This window comes from Phaethon lepturus, unplaced genomic scaffold, assembly GCF_000687285.1.
Source record: "Phaethon lepturus isolate BGI_N335 unplaced genomic scaffold, ASM68728v1 scaffold6271, whole genome shotgun sequence".
Lineage (NCBI taxonomy): Eukaryota > Metazoa > Chordata > Aves > Phaethontiformes > Phaethontidae > Phaethon > Phaethon lepturus.
Window position 1 is genome coordinate 409 of NW_010518352.1, and position 18,515 is coordinate 18,923.

General features: G+C 47.4%; 2 protein-coding genes across 2 annotated transcripts; both read left to right on the forward strand.

Annotated features, from left to right (window-relative positions):
* Positions 1–1,972: 1,972 nt before the first annotated feature.
* On the forward strand, positions 1,973–5,546 carry GATA4 (GATA binding protein 4). Its single transcript, XM_010296698.1, has 4 exons — positions 1,973–2,095; positions 3,444–3,531; positions 3,799–3,941; positions 5,080–5,546. The coding sequence occupies exons 1-4, from the start codon at positions 2,081–2,083 to the stop codon at positions 5,260–5,262; spliced, it is 429 nt and encodes a 142-aa protein (XP_010295000.1). The 5' UTR covers positions 1,973–2,080; the 3' UTR covers positions 5,263–5,546.
* Positions 5,547–13,663: 8,117 nt separating this feature from the next.
* NEIL2 (nei endonuclease VIII-like 2 (E. coli)) lies at positions 13,664–17,415 on the forward strand. The gene is made up of 4 exons (XM_010296699.1): positions 13,664–13,801; positions 14,874–15,205; positions 16,454–16,650; positions 17,099–17,415. Exons 1-4 carry the CDS (start codon positions 13,664–13,666, stop codon positions 17,413–17,415), a joined length of 984 nt encoding a protein of 327 aa, XP_010295001.1.
* The last annotated feature ends 1,100 nt before the right edge of the window (positions 17,416–18,515 follow it).

Sequence of the window (18,515 nt, forward strand, 5' to 3'; positions counted from 1 at the left end):
AAGGGGTGACGGTTTTAAACTAAAAGAGGGCAGATTTAGACTAGATAGAAGAAATTTTTGACAATGAGGGTGGTGAAGCCCTGGCCCAGGTTGCCCAGCGAGGTGGTGGATGCCCCATCCCTGGCAACACCCCAGGTCAGGCTGGACGGGGCTCTGAGCACCCTGCTCTGGGTGAAGATGTCCCTGCTCACTGCAGGATTAGACGACCTTTAAAGATACCTTTCAACCCAAACCCTTCTGTGATTCTATGTTATCCTTGGGCACATCTGTGTAGTCAAGGAATGGCCCATTGGCTACCAGGCTTGGTCGTTTACAGCAAGTAACAATGCATGCTGTTAACTCTACATAGGCTTGGGGAAAGGCTTGGAAAAACCCATGAGAAATATAAATGCATGGGCTGTGCAGATCCGTATGTGTGTTCTTGCCGCTTGGCAATCTGGAAAACTTGCAAAAATTACCAAATTCCTGTTTTTTCTTCTGAAGGAGAATTTCCATGATGAAAGGGAGGATATGTCTAGGAATGCAATGTAAGGGTGTGGTTAAAGTAGTGGCAATTGGTCTGCCTGAATAAATATACTCAGTATAAGTGATCGGGTTTAATCTCTCACCGTGTAACCCCTTTTTTTGGAGACTGAGATAAGCCAGGGAGCCCTGAAAGGGGAGGTCTTTGCCTTTGCTGCAAGCCTGTTTTTAAGCTCTCAGTCCACTTAAAAAGCCAATGATTGAAGCTAATACATGGTGAGGTTACAACGAAAGGAGTGCTTGGTTTCTCTGCACCAAAGGGGCTTCCAGCTTTTGAAGTCTTAAGAAGTACTTGAATTTCAATTTTTATCATCCTGCTGCTGTAGATTAATTGATCCTGTTTTATAATGAGGGAGAAGACACAGAAAGAAAGCTGTGGCAAAGATCACAGAGGAAATCCCTGTTAGCAGCCAGGTCCCTGTTCCCTGGGCTTTCACCTCATATACAGCAGCCAGCTATGCTGTTGAGGTCTGCAGAACTGGGTAGATGTCCCAGAGCACCAGATTTCCTCCCTGTAGTCTCCTCTTGAGGCACCATGAGAACAGATGTCTTCACACAGCTCTAGCACGTCTGTTCAGTCCCCAGTTTATCAGCAAGCAAAGAGGGAATTTGACCCTTGCCCATCAGCCTTTTAAGACCCATGCTTTGAAGGATGCTTGGGAAGGGTCAGGCAGGCATAGAGGATGTGGCTTTTTCTTCCCCCACCTCCCACTCCGCTTCCATGCTCACAACTGATATTTTATATGGTTGCAAGCTCATTGTCTTCCTTCTGTGGCCTTTTGAGCGTGGCTAAACCAGATCACTCAGGGAATTTCAAAAGGTCTGCTCCCTGCCCTGCTTCGTTAGTGGGGATTCCTATTAATTATCCTTCTTTATCTCTAGGAAGACGATGCTGCTGGAAGCACTCTTTTTCTTATCTCCCCCTCAAGCCACACGAACAACATCACGCAAACCCAGCAAGGAGTATGTAACATTCATGGCATTGATAATGTCTTCTTGGGATATGCCATGATGCTTGGAAGGTGAAGGGCTTGGGAGCTTGAAAGGGCAGGACAGTCTGAGATCCAGACACCTTAGTGTAGGTGTGTGCAGGTGCAGTGGGTCTCTAAGCTGCTACTAGACCTGTTGGAGATCTGGGGCACTATTCAGGTGATGTCTCTGGCACCATCTGAGATGCCCCAGGACAGCTGAGATGTCTGTGCAGCGCTGGCAGGCAGGAGGCAGTGGAAAGGCAGTGGAGCAGAAGCTAAAAGGCAAGAGGGGAAGAAAAAAGAAGTTGTGTTATCCACTGCACCAAGGTGAGAAGGGAAAAAGGCAGAGAAATGAGAAGGGAGGCAAGAGGAGTGGAGAACCTGAGGCGTGCTGGAGTGAGCTTGTTGGGATCTGAGATGTTGCTGGTGGTACCTGTGGGGGCTGATATGTTTTCTTCCTCTGCATTTTCTCACAGTCTGCTTCCCGCCGCGTCGGCCTCTCTTGTGCCAACTGCCACACAACGACAACCACACTCTGGCGCAGAAATGCCGAGGGAGAGCCCGTCTGTAATGCCTGCGGACTCTACATGAAGCTCCATGGGGTAATGTCTTCATTGATCTTTACTCTCTATGGGGAGGGTATTGATAGCACCAAGCTGGGGACTGGCTTCGTTGTACAACTCTGTGCTCTCTTGGAGCTGTTTTTCCTGCTGTCCCTATTGGACTTAGTCCCCCACAACATTACATCATGTTTATACTGGCAAAGGGTGATGGATGCAGGACATTTATCACATACTAATTTTATACCCTTTGCATCCAAGTCTTAAAACCCAATAAAAGTAGGCCCAGATTCTTCCCACCTAAATTCAGGCACTTTAGTGAAAAACCTGAGTTAGAAGCACAAAGGAGGTCTTGGACCTTTCATATGGGCTGCAAGATCCTAGCTAAGACTTGGTTGTAGACTTGTCATAGGAGCTATTGATGACTTTTCTTGCACGGGTGTTCAGATAGTCTCTTCCTGTCAGTGGGGGCTTCATGTATCCATGTCACGTCTTTTATATCCTGTTGGAGTCCAAGGCATAGCAGGACTTCAAAATGCAAATCTCCAGTCCTTCTCCCACCAGTCAGCAGCAACAGGGACACCCCCATGGCAGAGACAGAGGCCTTCAACACCCTGGCAACTGCTTAGTAGCAAATTCCTCTTCTCGTTGCTATTTGTACGGTTTTTTTATGCACATCCATGCTCTCAAGGATTTCCAGTGCTTCAGAGTGGATGGAAGAGCATTCATGAGAGACAGGTCAAAGCTAGAAGTCAAGGCGGATGAGGGGAAGCCTTACCTAACCCAACAAATTCTTCCTAGAAATCCCAGTGTGTTTCTGACTATGAGGGTGACTACCACAGTAGGATCGGTTCCTAAGGGAGGTCTCCGCACACAGGCTTGGTACTTTTCCAGAAAGCAAGTATTAGCCAGAAGGATGTCTTCTGCTCCGAGTTAAACAGAAAAGTAAATCATATGAGCTGCTTAACCCTTCTGGCCTTAAAACACTCAATATCTATGGTGTGAAAAGCTTACCTATTCCTATTTGGACTAGAACAGAATAGACTAGAATATTTTAGTTGGAAGGGACCTACAGCGATCATCTAGTCCAACCATCTGACCACTTCAGGGCTCACCAAAAATTAAAGCATATTATTAATGGCATTGTCCAAATGTCCTTAAACACTGACAGGCATGGGGCATCAACCATTGTTTGGAAGCACACCTTACAGCTTTGACATATGTCTTCACACAGCAGTGCTGACCAGTGACTTTGGGCTCCATCTTGTTGTTTCTTTCAATTAAAGCAACTGGTTTTCATGAAGCCTATGAGGCAGAGCTGGAATCATGTTCTTCTAGATGACCCTAAGGACATACAGAAACCAATGTGCTTTTATATTTGGGTTTGTAGGTTCCAAGGCCTTTAGCAATGAGAAAAGAGGGCATTCAGACAAGGAAGCGCAAGCCGAAGAACCTTAACAAAACGAAGACGCCAGCAGGCAAGTGTTGAACGAGGGAGTTTATTGTATGTGTATATGTGTGTGCGCTTGTGTTTCTGACCATCATGTCCTGTGAGTCAGACACCCAGCCACAAAATGGGCTGAATCTTCAAAAATGGGGGATGTCTGAATGCCTTTCAGCAATAACAAAGCCCTTCCCACTATTTATTTTTTTATTTTTACCCACACTAACTTCAGGTGGGTGGGTACAGCTCTGTACTGAAAGGTCTTTGGGGAGAGCCTTGTTTACCATCTGCTTTCTCACAGGTCCATCCAGCAGTGAGAGTCTTACCCCGACCACCAGCTCCACCAGCAGCAGCAGCAGCACCACGACCACTGAGGAAATGCGCCCCATAAAAACAGAACCTGGGCTCTCATCTCATTACGGGCACCCCAGCCCAATTTCTCAGGTACAGAGGGGAGATGCTGGCAGTGGGACGAAGATGGGAACTAGGATGGTAGACATGGTGAGAACAACATCCTTGAAACCTCCGTGGAAAAAGGCTGCCTCTTTTCAAACCAGGGGTCTAGGAGTTCACAGTAAGAGATCAATCCTCTGCGATGGGGCAAAACCCCACATTCTTGCCACCATGTCTACAGCACAATATAGGTTTTTAATGATGTGTGGCAGTCCTGAATAGACAGTAAGAAGTGACAGCTTTCTTGAAAACATGAAATTCCTTCTAGCTGGGCAGCTACATAGGTCACATAGCACGAAAATGTCTGTTCCCTTTTTGTGATTTGATTTCATTTGTCTTGGGCAAGGAAAAACTTGGTAACATCATCCCACTTTCTCTGCACTGGCTGCCTGTGTGTTGAGCAATATCAGAAATGCAGTGTGGGGAGAATAAACTCCCACAGTCCAAATCTAACTGAGTTGAGTCCCTGCAAAGGTAAAGCAAGCCAGCATGATGGCAGAGTGCTGCAGGGTAAGTGGTGTGCTCTGTACCATATCCATAACTAAATGTTTTGGGACCAGCACTGCATCCATGCAAGGTGTGTATCCTGCTGAGCAACACTCAGATCTGGAAGCTGATCTGTGTGAATGTCTGCAGGTTTAATAACTGTGCCCTGGTTGAGGATCCCCACAGCACAGCACGATTAAGAGGCAGAGGTATACGATACTTGCAGTCCATTTGGGTTCACACAGGGAACTCCAGTTTTCTCCCTGGAGAAAAAAATATGTGGTTGAGTGTCGTGCTGGACTGATCCTGCACCTGCACTTTGCAGCCCTGTTATGTGCTCTGCAATCCAATCCTTTTGAAAGCTAGGAGAGCCCAAGGCTAATGAGATCTCAAGAAATGGGAGGTAAAACAATATTTTATGACATTTAGAAGATAACAAGATGCCCCATATGCAGTAATATGAAAGAACAGGGTCTGGAACAAGAAGGAAGGAGCCTGTCCAAAGTATGACGCATGAGCTGCAATCTGGAGCTCTACAGCAAATCCACAGACGTTATTACAATAGCACCAGCCCCCCATAAAGGGATTCCTGTGGTCCTCTATGGTTTGAAGCTTTGTTCACAGGATTTTCCTTTTTCCATAGGCATTCTCAGTCCCTGCCATGTCCGGACATGGATCATCTATTCACCCTGCGATTTCAGCTCTGAAGCTTTCGCCGCAGGCTTACCAGTCAGCTATCAGCCAATCTCCACAAACCAGCTCCAAACAGGACTCCTGGAACAGCCTGGTGTTAGCTGAAAATCATGGGGACATCATAACTGCATAATTCTTCCACCCATGGACTTCAGGCTAATGTGCTTGAGTGATGAAGAAGATGCCACGTAATCATCAAGGCAATGTTGTTTCCCACCTCCCCTGCTCTCCTGCCTTGTCTCCCCTTGTGAGATGGTCCAGCAAAGAGGTAAAGAGGACTTATCTGAGGTGTAGGAGAGCTCTTATGAAATGAACAGAGAAGACTCAAATCTCAAAGTAACTAATGGATTTGAAACCTTTTTTCCCACTTTAAATGAGCCTCTCTATTTGATTGTCACTACCTTCTGTGAAGTAGCCAGAAACACAAAGATGGACACAGTTCTTGAGTTTTGTTTATTTAAAAACATCTGGCATTTAAGACTCAGACGATGGTGGAGCAGAGACACTTTTTTACTTCTGTCATCTACTTCCTGACCAAAGGAAAATGCCACCATCTTCTCATTACCCAAATTCAGTGATCTTCCACCAAATGGAGCCAGTTTCAGAACAGTTTGTTGAACAGACTTCTCTAGATATGCTGTGGTGGCTTTAGTGGATTTGATATGCTCTAGGGCAGAGAAGAAAAAAGAGACCCCCCTCTGCCACACATCCTCAGCTCCCACATCTAGAGCTTTGTCTTCATTTTCCTAGATGGTCTGAAAACCTAATGAATGTCTGTATTTAATAGTAACTCCTTTCCTATTTATCATTACAAAATCATGGGACTGTGTTTCCAAAAGGTTGTTGGCTGGGCCTGGAGAAGGTCTGTCCAAAGTCAAAGGGAGATTTTGGAAGGAGGAACCTTCTGGAAGCAAGTAGAAGACACCCACATTGGTCATCAAATCCTGGAGAAAATTCCCTTATGGATAGCTACAAACCAGGCTTAGAGATTATTCAAGACTACAGCAAGTGAAAGATGCTCTTCTACTGCTGCTATGCCATCGCTTTCGAGACAGCTAATTTAATTATTTGGCATACTTTTCTGTTGGTTTTGATGTCATTGATGAAATCTGATTGTCATTTATTTTTGACTGTACTGTAAGTGCCCACTTTCCCCCTAACAGCTGGCTTACGACCATTTCACACGTCTAATCCCTAAGGATTTCACCTTTTGCAACAAGCGAAGGCTTCAGCCTCTAACAGAGGTTAGGCAGGAGCCTTTTTCTTTACCAAGCATGTGCACAGACTTGCTTGCCTGCAAGAGAAGCATAACTCCATTCATGCATGAGTATTAAACAAGATTCATGCTTTTTCTTGCCCATAAGGCTCTCAGCAACCGGGGAATCCTAGCAAATGGGGCTGGAAGAGATGCTGAGAGCTCACTGACTCATTCCCTTTTCCCAAAGGGATCACTGCTATACTTGACTGCTCTTTCTCTAGCATGTGCTTAACAAACTCGATGCCACAGCTCCTCTATGCAGTCTAAGTGCTTCACCAGATGCTTGCCATGACATTTTCATCGTTTCCAAGGAGGGACAGATTCTCGAGATTTTCTGGGAGACCTCATCCTACAAGATTCTCCGCTCTTGTTTCTGTCCAATACCAAACTCTGCTGCTCTTCTTGCCTTCCCAGCTCCCCTCTTTCTTCCCTGCATCCAGAACTCAAGTAAGGAACTACCAAGTGAAAATCTAGAAGAGGGATTGTGCATCCCCCCTGAAATATGCCATCCTCCATCTCCCAATGTTTAACATTCCCACAAAGAGTGTTTCCACCCAAATACCAAGATACATGGCTTGGAGAAGAGGAAAGCCACATACATGGTTGAAGAAAAAGAATGGCATTGTATTTTCTTTGTTTGAACTCACCATTTTCCCCTTGATGGTAGAAAAGCTTCTTTAAGGAGAAGGATTTAAGTGGACTTGTTGTGACAAAGACTGTGACTGGAGTCACAGTAGAGACCTGGACCCTTTCACATTCCCTGTGCTCTGCGTAACTCTGATTTGCAGGGTTTGGGAGGGGCAACAGAGCCTCTGCACTCCCCAGAGAAAACCACCATGGCAATAATGCCAAGGGAATGGCTGGATGGTGTTTGCACCAGAGTTTCCACTCTGTCTTGCTGAGCTAATGAAGGGTCTAGTCTCGTTAGTGTTAATTACAGACAAGGAAAAGACATTCATGAAACATGAATAAAAATTAATTAAATTCTGTGATTCTGCTCAGGCCTGGTAAGCTGCAGAGAAGAGGCCAGAAATAACACCTAAAAATATGAATTTGGGGTGAAAACATAAAGGCATTTCTTCCCAGGCATGCAGGTCTTCAGCCGGCCTCCTTCTTGAACTACATTCCTTTGTAAATGGCAGTTGATCTCTCTTGGGTGTGAACTCCTCTCTGTGACAGAGAAGCATGCACCACAAAGATGCCATCTGGTTAATGCACACATCTGAGAGATCGAGAACTAGCCTGGACAACCTGAGAGGGAGGGGAGCGGGTGGCCTCCTGGAGAGTAGCTAAAGTCCAGACCAACCACACACCCCATTTCTCTTTCCATACAGATGGTCCCAGAGGTTCTGTTCACCTTGCCTTATTAATGCACTCCTTCTACTGCCTTCAGAGCTAAACTCGTTGGCTGAATTTTTCACCTGCCCTTAAAACACACTCCGAGATGCCATAAAGGAATCTGCTTGCAATGCAAGAGGAGAAAACCCCTGCAGAACATAAGCCTGCCTTATGCTCCCTCAGGTTATCTATATGACCACGGTAGAGATTTGATACCTGGTTCTCAGCCTTCCTCAAAGCCTTAAAAATAATTCTTGAAACACAGTGAGGAGCATTTACAAGGACCCTGATAACAGAACAAGATGTCCGCTTTCAAAAGGTGAGGGTCTGTGGGCTGTGAGGACAACCTGGTTCTCTTTAGTGGTGGAAACTGGCTCTTTTGTCCCCCCTTCTGCACCACAAACAGTAGAAGTCCAGATACATCGGGTTCTGTTGTTCTTTTCGATTACCGAAAATTGTTGTAGAGGTATTGTCGGTCCAGGAGCATTTGCCATATTCTGGACAACACTGATGTCAAGGTGGTGAGAGGCTGAACTCAGATGGAGCACCGTCATGCTAGGTGCTGTACAAACACACCATAATAGATGGGTCCTGTTCTAGGGAGCTCATAATGATAGAATTACAGAGTAATTTGAATCAGAAGGGACTAGATCAGGTTTCCAAAGGACCTGTTCAGTCAAGTGTTAAATATCCCCAAGGATGGAAATCCTACAACGCTTCTGGGTTCCTGTTCCAGTGTTTGACCACCCTCATGGTGGAAATGTTTTTCCAAATAAACATTAGATTATAATGAGAGGCAAAATCACTGGTAAATAAATTGCTTAGCCTTGGGGACTCCCAAGCAATGAGTCATTGCAGGAGACTGGACGTTGTCTCCAAGCCCAGGAGTCACACAGAGCCCCTGCTTGTAGGTAGAAGCTGGGACGGTCAATGCAGGATGACAAACACCAGAAGTGGCAGGTGAAGGGATACTCACAGGACGGGAAGATAAAAGTGCTACCAGTTTCAGGAGACTCGGCTCGTTCTAGCAAGAGGGGCAACTTACAAAATTCTGGGTTCCATCTGAACTCGGCTTTCCTTCCCATGATGGCATTTAGAGCCTGTTTTGCTAATGAAATTAGAGACACAATTATTAGAGACTCGTTAGGGCAAGACAATTATTGCTTTTATTGCAATAATTTATTTCATTGCAGCGTGGCTGGAGAACTTAGTGACCCAGGCCAGGTCCTACACAAATGCAGTACCAAGAACTATCCTTGCCCTGAGGACTAAGAAGGAAGCGCCCAGTGCTGCAAAACACTTAAGCACATATGTAAATGTGTTTACAGGATTTGTTCCCTTAGAGGTCATCATTAATGACACATGCAAATTTTTATGTCGAAGGGTTTGCAGCACAAGGTTTGGTTGTGCCAAACCAGACCTTTGCAATGGCTCAGTGGTCACCAGAGTGAGATGGGCAGATGAGAACCAGGATGGGGAGCCAGAAGGGTAGAAAGGTCATTTAACCATTTCTGAATGTCTTTCCTCTTTGTGGAAGTGCAATACCTTGAATCACTTTGGTTATTCTTTTGTAAATTGATCAGAAAAGATCCATATTTCCCTTGCAATCTTATGAGCTGGCTGGAGAGGGTGCCATCAGGAGGAGCTCGGGAATATTGTAAGGGAGTTTTAAAAGCAATGAACAACTCTTAATATAACATTGAAGCTGTGACTATGTCAGAGGCGGTGTTTTGTTTTGCTTTTTTTCTCCCCATGTATAAAGTTTGAAGCTTCCCAGATCACCTGGGAAGGTCCTACAGAAACAGACACTTATTTGTAAGGGGGAGAGGGAAACCAACCAACTGAACAAGCTGTAATTATTTAAAGATGTAAAAAAATATATATTATGAAGTAGTATGGCTACCAATCCACATAACTTCTACACCTTTAGAACTAATGGAAATAAAACAATGAAAATAAAACCAGAAGGCTGCTGCTTGACTCTGACTACCCTCGTGAGCTTCTTGGAGAGGGCTGGGGTTAAATGATCACATATGAAGTGCACCTGGAGAAGCAATGGTGCAATAGGTCCTGTCCTAAGGAACTCATAATGATAGAATTACAGAGTAATTTAAATCAGAAGAGACTGGATCAAGTTTCTCAGGGACCTGTTCAGTCAAGTGTTAAATATTCCCAAGGATGGAAATCCTACAACGCCTCCAGGTTCCTGTTCCAGTGTTTGACCACCCTCATGGTGGAAACGTTTATTCATATAAACATAAGATTCTAATGAAAGGTAAAATCACTGGTAAATTAATTGCTCAGACTTGGGGACTCTCAAAAAATTAATTAATTGCAGGAGACTGAATGTTGCCTCTAAGCCCTGAGTCACACACGGCCCCTTCTTGTAGCTAGGAACCGGGATGGCCAGCTCAGGATGACAAACACCAGAAGTGACAGACCCATCAACAGAACAGTTCAAGGCCAGGCTGGATGAGACAATGAGCCACCTGATCTAGTGGAAGGTATCTCTTCCCATTGCGGGGGGGTTCAACTAGATGATCTTTAAGGTCCCTTGCAACACAAACCAGCCTATGATTCTATGACTTTAATACAAAGTGGGGAAAGCATCCAATATGTTTTCATGCAGCAGGTAATCCCCCTAACACAGCAGAGAGGGGAAAAAGCTCCTCAGGACACTTTTAATACCATGGTAGCTTATCTTTTTGGTCTGCTCACTAACATGGCTCTGTGTAGTTGTCTGTTGTTCAGCCTAGTTGCTCCCAGCTGAACTCAGAGACACAGCCGTTAAGCCAAAATCGCAAGGGCTGAGCTCTGCCACCACCACCCTCTGCAGAAGCACAGCCCTCCTACGAGCACCCAGCCCTCCTTCCAGCTTCCTTCCCAATCCAACCAGTCCCTGGACACAGGTGCAACTGGTGGAGGTGACTGTGGGCAGCACTTGAAAACCCACCCATTCCTCCCACATCAGTCAATCAAGGAGCTCCGCTGGTATTTGGGGGAGGAGGGTCCTCCTCCCCGCCCTATGAAAGTGGATGGGTGGAAGGGTTTTGGGTTCAGAAGGTGATACTGAGGGTGGGTAGGGTGGTTAGGGAGAGGGTAGAGGGGCTGTGGGAGATGATGTGCTGGGGGCAGGGGAAGGGCTCTTGGAGCATGGAGTAGCAGAAGGGGGGCAATGAAGCAGGGGAGAAAGGCTGCATGGTCTGCTCCCCAAATGTGTGTACAGGGTGAGCCTGGGAAGGGCAGTGGCTTGAGGGCTGGGTGCAGGAGTGTGGGGTTCAGGGGCATGCTATGGTGCCTGCTTTAGGGACTCTGGACTGTCCACGTGAAAGTCTTGGGTGATTCCTTCTTCCCTAGTGCTCTGGTGTGGGCAGACTGCCTCCACTGCCTTGTGAGACATGAAGGGTTGTGGAATTTCTGGGCTTAGTGGTTTTGGAAAGCTGCAAGTTGATGCTTTGATGAGTGTGAGAAGATAGTGAGCTCTGATCCTGCCTAATTGCACATGGAGGGTTAGGGTTGTGCCTTGAAATCCCTGCAGGAGCCTTGTTGCAGGCGTGCGAAGGCACGGCAGTGCTTCCTCTGCAGCAGAGTGTGGGGCTGTATTTCCTGGGTGCAGGGGAGCTGGGTTGAGGTGGATGAACCTGACAGTCTTTTCCTTGTTCTCTCCTGGTGTGGGTGTTTGGCTTCTGTCTGAGCATAAGGACTGGAAATGAGCCCCTACATAGGAGGGAGGATTTCTTCTCCTGGCTCCCTGCCCCAGACCTGTAGTGGTACTAGCTCAGGTGGCCTGCTAGGACAGGCTCTGAGATGCTCTTGGGGAGATGAGTGTCATGCCCTGCAGGCGGCTGGGGTTTGTTATCCTCCTCTTCCCCCCTTGGAGGGAGGAGCATTTTGGAAGATAATGAAGTAGGCTTGAAGTAAAAAGGTGAAGTAGGGAGGTCCATGGAGAGAAGGAGACCAAAGTCAGCAGGTGCTGGTTCTTCTGATGCCCTGGGGAGAAGGGCAGGCTCTTCTCTTGAACAGGAGCATTACTCTGCTGTCCAGAGTGTCTATAGCTGGGGGAATGCATGTATTAATAACTTAAAGTGCTCAGCACTTGTAGTCTCTCACGAGGAGCCTGTTGTGAACTGAATCAGCAGCAGAGCTGTGTAGCTCTGCAGGTGATGAGCTTCCTTCAGGTCTCAACTGTCCTGGGGCTCATTCTGTGCTGCCTGACATGAAGCCAGTGCCTGGACTGTCAGGGGGAAGACCCAAAGGGCTTGGGGCATAGGCAAGACCCTTTGGATGACCTCTGTCCAGCAGCCGAACGCTGCTCCTGGGGATCCAGATTGCTTCTGATGCCTTTGGCAGCAGGAGCGTCTCTTTAGCTGACTCTTGATCTGCAACTGGCTTTTACTAAAGTCTGAACACAATATGCAGCTTTTCTGGGTGAAACTGGAACTGGCCTGTGAATGATCCCATGCCTGAGGGACACTGGAATAAAGCTCAGTCTTTTACTCCTGGTGAAGCTAGTTTGTATGACCAATTAATATCTTTAATTTCATGTCGTGGATCCAGGTAATGTTCCTTGACATGTTTTCCTCTTGAGCTCTTCCAAAAGGGATTTGGTTTGTGCTGTAGCACATGAAGGCTTTACAGCCATGCTGCCTTGCTTGCTCCTGTTGAAGTTATGTCCACACCTTACTGTTGTTCACAGCCCTGTGGAGGTGGCTGCTACCTTAAACACTTCTTCTGGGCTAAGAGCTTCAGCGGACAGGGATGTCCTTGCTGTGGCAGAAGCATATGGTACTGAGGGCTTTGGTTTCACAGTCACTCTGAGCTGCTGGGCTGCTTTATCTGAGCTAGCCCAGACAGCAGAGAAGCTAAGATGCTAGCATGAGGTGGGAATGCCTCTTTTGGTGGGGGCCCATGCACAAGATTGTGGTTGATTTTTCACATTAAGCATGCTCGGAGCTGTGCCAGGTAGCTCAAAGCCTTGTGCCGACTGCAGTGGAATTTGAAGCTGAGCCTCTGGTCAATGCCGGTCTCTGGGATTAATCTGCAGGGGGAACTGGCTCTGTGGGATGAAAGCCAAACTGCTTTCCATATCCTGGAGCTTCCTTTCTTGTGCACCCAGTCCCAGCAGAAGTCCTCAGAAGAACTGCAAGTGACATGTGGCTGGGATTTCATGCAAAAAAAATAACACCTTATGTACTGATGTGACTTCTTGGAGGGAGCTACAGGATGCTATAGGATGTTGCTACTTTATCTCCCCATCATCCAGAGTCTTCTGATCCCAGAGGTTGCTAGTAGAGTGTATGAATGTTCTCTGCATGCCATCGCAGTCAGCGGGGCAAGCAGCTGGTAAGGCAAGGGGAGGGGATGACCTAGCTCCAGTGCCTATCAGGGAGCAGCACTTGCCTTGGTGGCTGCATCGGGAGAAGGATGGCTCACCATGGCCTGCATTGATTCTGGTTCATTAATGTCTATGCAAGGTTGTGTTTCCCCTTTATACTGGGACATCAAGGTTGTGACTGAGGGAATGGTTAGAGTTAGGTGAGCTCTCGTTCCTGGTGAGGAGAGAGACGCTAAACAGTCTAATTAAAGGTCCTCTAGGACTCCTGGAGAACTTGTGACTGGAAAGGACTTCTGGAGATCCCCAGGCCAAATTCCTTCTTGTGGAGTGAAAACTAATGTTAAAGCAGGTTGCTCAGGGCCTTATTTGATTGAATTATGAGTATCACCAAGGATGGAAATTCCCCCAGCTCTCTGGGTCTGAAAGGAACCAGTTTCTCTCCATGGACTTTGATACAGGGACTTGAGGAGGAAAATGGGGGTAAGGAGACTGTGGTGACCGCAGCCTCTGACTGTTTTTGTGCATTTCTGAGCTGCAACTTTCCTTCAAGTCTAGGGCACCAAGTGTGAGAAGGACCTGCTATTCCCTCAACAGCTGCTGGACATGCCGGAGGGCCCGTCAGTGAGGAAGTTCCAGCTGCTGACCTCCCCTTTTTTGGGACAAGTGGTGGCCAAGGTGGGGGGAAGCAGCCGGAAGATCAATGTGAATGACCTGAATGCCCTGAGGCTCCAGGACTCCCAGGTGAGCTGTGCTAAAGATGAACTTATAGGCCCATGGCAAGTCTGAGGCAAACCACTGTTGTCCTGCCTCTGGGTCACAGAAGGTGCACAACCTGAGAATGACAGCAAGCTTGTGTTTGAGGTGGACCGTTGACTTTGTTTATAGCCACAAAATAGGTGCACGTGGCCAAAGAGGTGTGAATGCCCATTTTTGAGTACCGCTGTGTTGCAAAGTTTGGGATCAGGTTTACTGTGAGGAGAGGCTGTTGCAGGGCTGTGGCTAGACGCAGAGATGCCCAGAATTATTTGTAGTTTTGGTCAGTCATGCTAAGGCACTGATACTGTGTCTCCCAAGGGATGAGGGGTTGGTGTTGACAAGGGTCGTTTGTAGCAGATGAGAGAGTTGATATCCAGATATCCAGTATGTGGATATCAGGAGCAGCAGCCTTGTTTCCCCACAGCTGTGAACTTGCAGAATTCCCTTATACCCAAGGGCAGGGTTTCACCTGGCTAGGTTGAAATGTCTATGCTGTGGGCACTTGTGAGAGTCAGACTGGGTCAATCCTGGGGGCTTTGCTTGCCTGCCCTCCTTCAGATGATGATTTGGACCTGACTGACCAAATGCTAGTGCAGCCTCACCTCTGATTACATGATAGTCTCAGCTGGGGGCATGGATGTGAGTGGCTCAACAGTCATTTGTGGCTAGCCTGTGGCTTCAGAGCTACCCTTGGGTTGGGTCATCCTCTCCTGAGACACTCAAGGCCAGCACACAGTGGGGGGGTGAATGAGAAGCAGTGATGACAGACTTCAAAATCCCGAGTGTCTGTCCTAGTATGTCCCTTTGGCCTGGCAGGAGCCTCTGAGAGGGCTTCACACTGGAGTGGCATCTGAACACCTTGTGCTTCATCTAGACAAAGAAGGGGTGCTGAGAGGATGCCTGCAGCTCTGATGGGAATGGCTCAGGTGCTGATGAATCCTGTGTTCAGGGTGGGGTGATGTGCCCTCTATCTAAAAGAAGATGCAGAAAATAGTCACTTGTATGGAACAGACGGAGGTTATGTGGATCCTCAGTACATCCCACCTTTTTTCCTCAGGTTCATGGGAAGAACTTGTACCTGTCATTTGTGGCAGCTGAAGCTCCCTCAGGACCAACTGCAGAAGAGACAGTGCTGCAAAGAGAGGCTGCTAGTGGGGCCAGTTCTCCTGCCCAGGGTGGGCAAGAACAGGTTTGTGCTTCTCAGACACAGCCCCAGGAGGACGAGCTGCAGGAACTCCCACACTCCAGGTCTGAAGCTCCAGATGCAGCAGGGGGTCCAGGCAGTTGGCTGCGCTTCCACTTTGGCTTGTTTGGCAGCGTTCGGGCAAATGAGTTCTCAAGAGCAAACAAAGCCAATAAAAGGGGGGACTGGAAGGACCCAGTACCCAGGTACTTGGTGGAGTGTCCACAAACCTTGCTTTCTCCCTGCCTCTCATTCTGGAGAGAGGCACTCTTTTGTCCCAAGCTAAATTTGTTTGGTGGTGCTCCTAACCCTGTCTTTTCTCTGATAATTCTTAAGATAAGCATGAGACATGGCTTGAGTGGGGTGTGTTCAACCAGGGAATTGACAGTGCACTTGTGGGATGCGTGTTGCCTGCCAGCCCGGGGATCATAGTACCAGCTCGGTTAAGATTTTTATTCAAAGAGATATTTTAAGGCATGAGTCAGTCTGGCATCCTGAAAATGCCAGTTTCTCCCAATCAATGTTAAAAAAAAAAAAGCCTTGGATAAATAGCATACATCTAGGGCAGCTGGAATCACTCACTGGAGCAATGCTGTTAAAGGCAGCAGTGTGTTGAAAACACAGGCAACAGTCTGTGTCCTAAGTCCCACTGGAAGCGTACTGCACAAGGAAGAGGTAAATACTGGATGGCAGCGTGTACTCTGCTCTGGTGAGTTCTTTAACTGGAGCGGTTAATGTACAAGGTGGGTGTCTGGCCTCTGTTTGTGGTGTACTTAGTAGGGACATACTCTCTGCTCCCTCATCCTGAAATCTTTCAAAGGATTACTTCTATACAAGTAGTTTGAGACACGGTCAGTTTTGTGTGCTACTTTCAGCATCAGTTTCCCCGATTTGTGGACTTGACTGCTGGAGCCCTTGGTCATCTGGCTTGTCTGCTGGGGAGAGCCAAGATGCTGATACATCTCCCTGCCTGCTGCTGTCTCACCTAGGGACTGCGGAGCAGCAGAAAGAACAATTTTCCAAAAGTTGTGTGGGCTCAGAATCAAATTTCTTGGCTGAAATCGTTAAATAGGCTCCCTTGCATTAAGATGGTGGCCTGGTGTGTTGGAGTGTCTGCTGTTGACCCTGTGCACACAAGCACATGCAGTGATAAGCTGCAGGGAAGGGTTAGCTGGACTAGGGTACATGCTTGGGGGACTGGTACTTCCAGATGTCTCCCTGGCTGTCATGAGAACGAGCAGACATGTGCGAGGGCTGATGCATTGCTGTGTGCTTCTTCCTAAGCTTATAGCATGTACAGGCTCTCCTTTCACCTCCCAGCATCTTTTCACTCCGTTGCTATGCTGCTGTTTCTTTCTGCTCTTTCTGTGCAAATTTCTTCAGCCAGAGCAGAATATAACAAGTGGTTCAGGGATGTTTCTGACCAGAGACTTAACTTTCTCTGCTTCTCCCAGGCTGGTTCTGCACTTTCAGAGTGGAGGCTTCCTTGTTTTCTACAACTGCCGAATGCACTGGTGCTCCTCTCCGAGGGCCGATCCTGCTTCTGACATCCTGTCTGTAGAGTTCCACCGTGGCCGAGCACTGGATGCCCTCTGTGCACCTGATCCCATCTGCTACACCCTCTTAGACCAAAGATATTTTTCAGGGCTGGGTGAGTTCCAGGGCATCATGGCAGAGCAAGAAAAGGAAGAAGGTGGGTGGGATGTCTACAGATACAGAGCTGCATGACTGAACCTTTAACTCCTTATAGCCTTACAGCTTCTGGTTGATCCAGCTGAGGGTATGTGGCCATCTTCCTGAGGACAAGGGTTGCAGTCTGTAGCCACAGGCTTCAGGTGCTTGACTGCACCATGTGAGCACAGTGAACTCTGTGACTATGGATTGGCTTGTACTTGTGGAAGAAAGGAAGGCCTGCTTCAGGGGTAGTGGGCAGAGGCTATCTTCTAGTCCAATTCCAGCTGTAAGTCTAGTCCTTGTATGTCATCTCTGGTATGAGGAATGAGATCCTTGAGGCAGAAGTCACAGTGATTTGAGCTGTAGGTCTGCATCATCTGGGTAAGAAATATCCTTATTGTCTCCTTATTTCTGACCCTTTCCAGGGAACATCATTAAGAATGAGATCTTGTACCTGGCCAAGATCCATCCGTTAACACGAGGCTCTGTCTTGGCTCTCTCAGATCTGGAGCGTCTGCTTGACTGTGCCATTCAGTTCAGCTCTGCCTGGCTGCACAGCAAGCTGCATGGCAAAGGGCTGCACCCTCAGATCTACCAGAAGGAGCAGTGTCCCCTCGGGCATACAGTGATGAAGGGAACCCTTGGACCCTCAGGTGGCTTTAAGAGACTCACGTGGTGGTGTCCTCAGTGCCAACCTGTGGTGCTGTCAGGGGATGGGGATCCTTCCCAAGTCACTGAGTGACCTGGCTTTCTGTGTGCCCCCTCTTCTTGAGCATGTTTGGGTGGTCTCTGAACCATGCTCCCAGTTGTCCTGAGAAGGGCTTCATGGTTTCTTTGAGGCTGTTGATTTTTTTCCTTAGGGACAGGGAGTTGGCAGAGTTGAGTGCTCAGGGGAGATTACAGGAATCAACTGCAGTACTGTGTGCCTCTGGATGCAAAAAGGAAAGTGGCTGTAAATGTCTAATTTCATTCTGTCACAGTGACACAACAGTGTAAATAGTTTGACCAGTTCTGAGATGTTTTGGTGCCCCTGTTCAGACTATGGTGAATGGAAGGTGTAGGGTGTTGAGCAGGTGATGACTGCAGTCTGAAGTGACCCTGTCTCTTGACAGGGGTGCAGGTGCAACAGCTTATGGTGGAGTTAGCAGAAAGGAGTATATCCCTCTGCCTAAACAGTTTGATTAGTTCAGTATTAGATAATCCTGCCTCTGCTTGTAGCTGAATAGTTGTGTGCTGGGCTGGCATTAGGTGTGGTTAAAAGTCAGTGACTGTTCCCACTGTCAGCTCTTACATGAACGGCTGCCTCCTTCTGAGGGGTCAAAATAAACCTCAACCGTGCTTGGTGGAGCTCATCCCTGCCTGTCATGATGTCTGCCCCCACAGGCTGGATTTTTGTGGCAAACTGCCAATTCCAGACCTTCATGTAAAAAGGTCTTTAACAGATTATGGGGTGGCCCCTAATATCTAATATAGGGGGGGTGTCTAACAATGTTTGTGATGGTTATTGTATAAAGCTCATTATCTCAGAGGTAACTTGAAAGGAGAAAAGTTTTGAAATAGAGATGATGTGGTGCCTCCTTTGTTGAGCTGTGTGTATCTACGCAGTAAGAAGGAGCTGTTGCTGTCCTTGCTCCCTGGATTTGTGTTTGTTTTAACAATAGATTGTTGACTTGAGTGAAAAATAAAAACTGGAGTTAGAACTGATGTTTGTCTTAAGTTCAGTGCGTCTTTTCTGGTAGCTTCTTGGTTAAAAATGGAGGTGTACAGGGAAATTAGTGTTTGGTGCTGCCCTGTAGAGGATGCACAGCAGCTTTCCTCAGCTGTGTAGGAGTGGCTCAGCAG

Excerpts from the sequence above, each read along its gene's own strand:
- NEIL2 (XM_010296699.1), top strand. The coding sequence starts at position 13,664 with ATGCCGGAGGGCCCGTCAGTGAGGAAGTTCCAGCTGCTGACCTCCCCT. Across the intron at positions 13,802-14,873 it reads TGAGGCTCCAGGACTCCCAG|GTTCATGGGAAGAACTTGTA; the intron begins GTGAGCTGTGCT and ends TTTTTTCCTCAG. Across the intron at positions 16,651-17,098 it reads AAGATATTTTTCAGGGCTGG|GGAACATCATTAAGAATGAG; the intron begins GTGAGTTCCAGG and ends GACCCTTTCCAG.
- GATA4 (XM_010296698.1), top strand. Across the intron at positions 3,532-3,798 it reads CAAAACGAAGACGCCAGCAG|GTCCATCCAGCAGTGAGAGT; the intron begins GCAAGTGTTGAA and ends GCTTTCTCACAG. Across the intron at positions 3,942-5,079 it reads ACCCCAGCCCAATTTCTCAG|GCATTCTCAGTCCCTGCCAT; the intron begins GTACAGAGGGGA and ends CTTTTTCCATAG.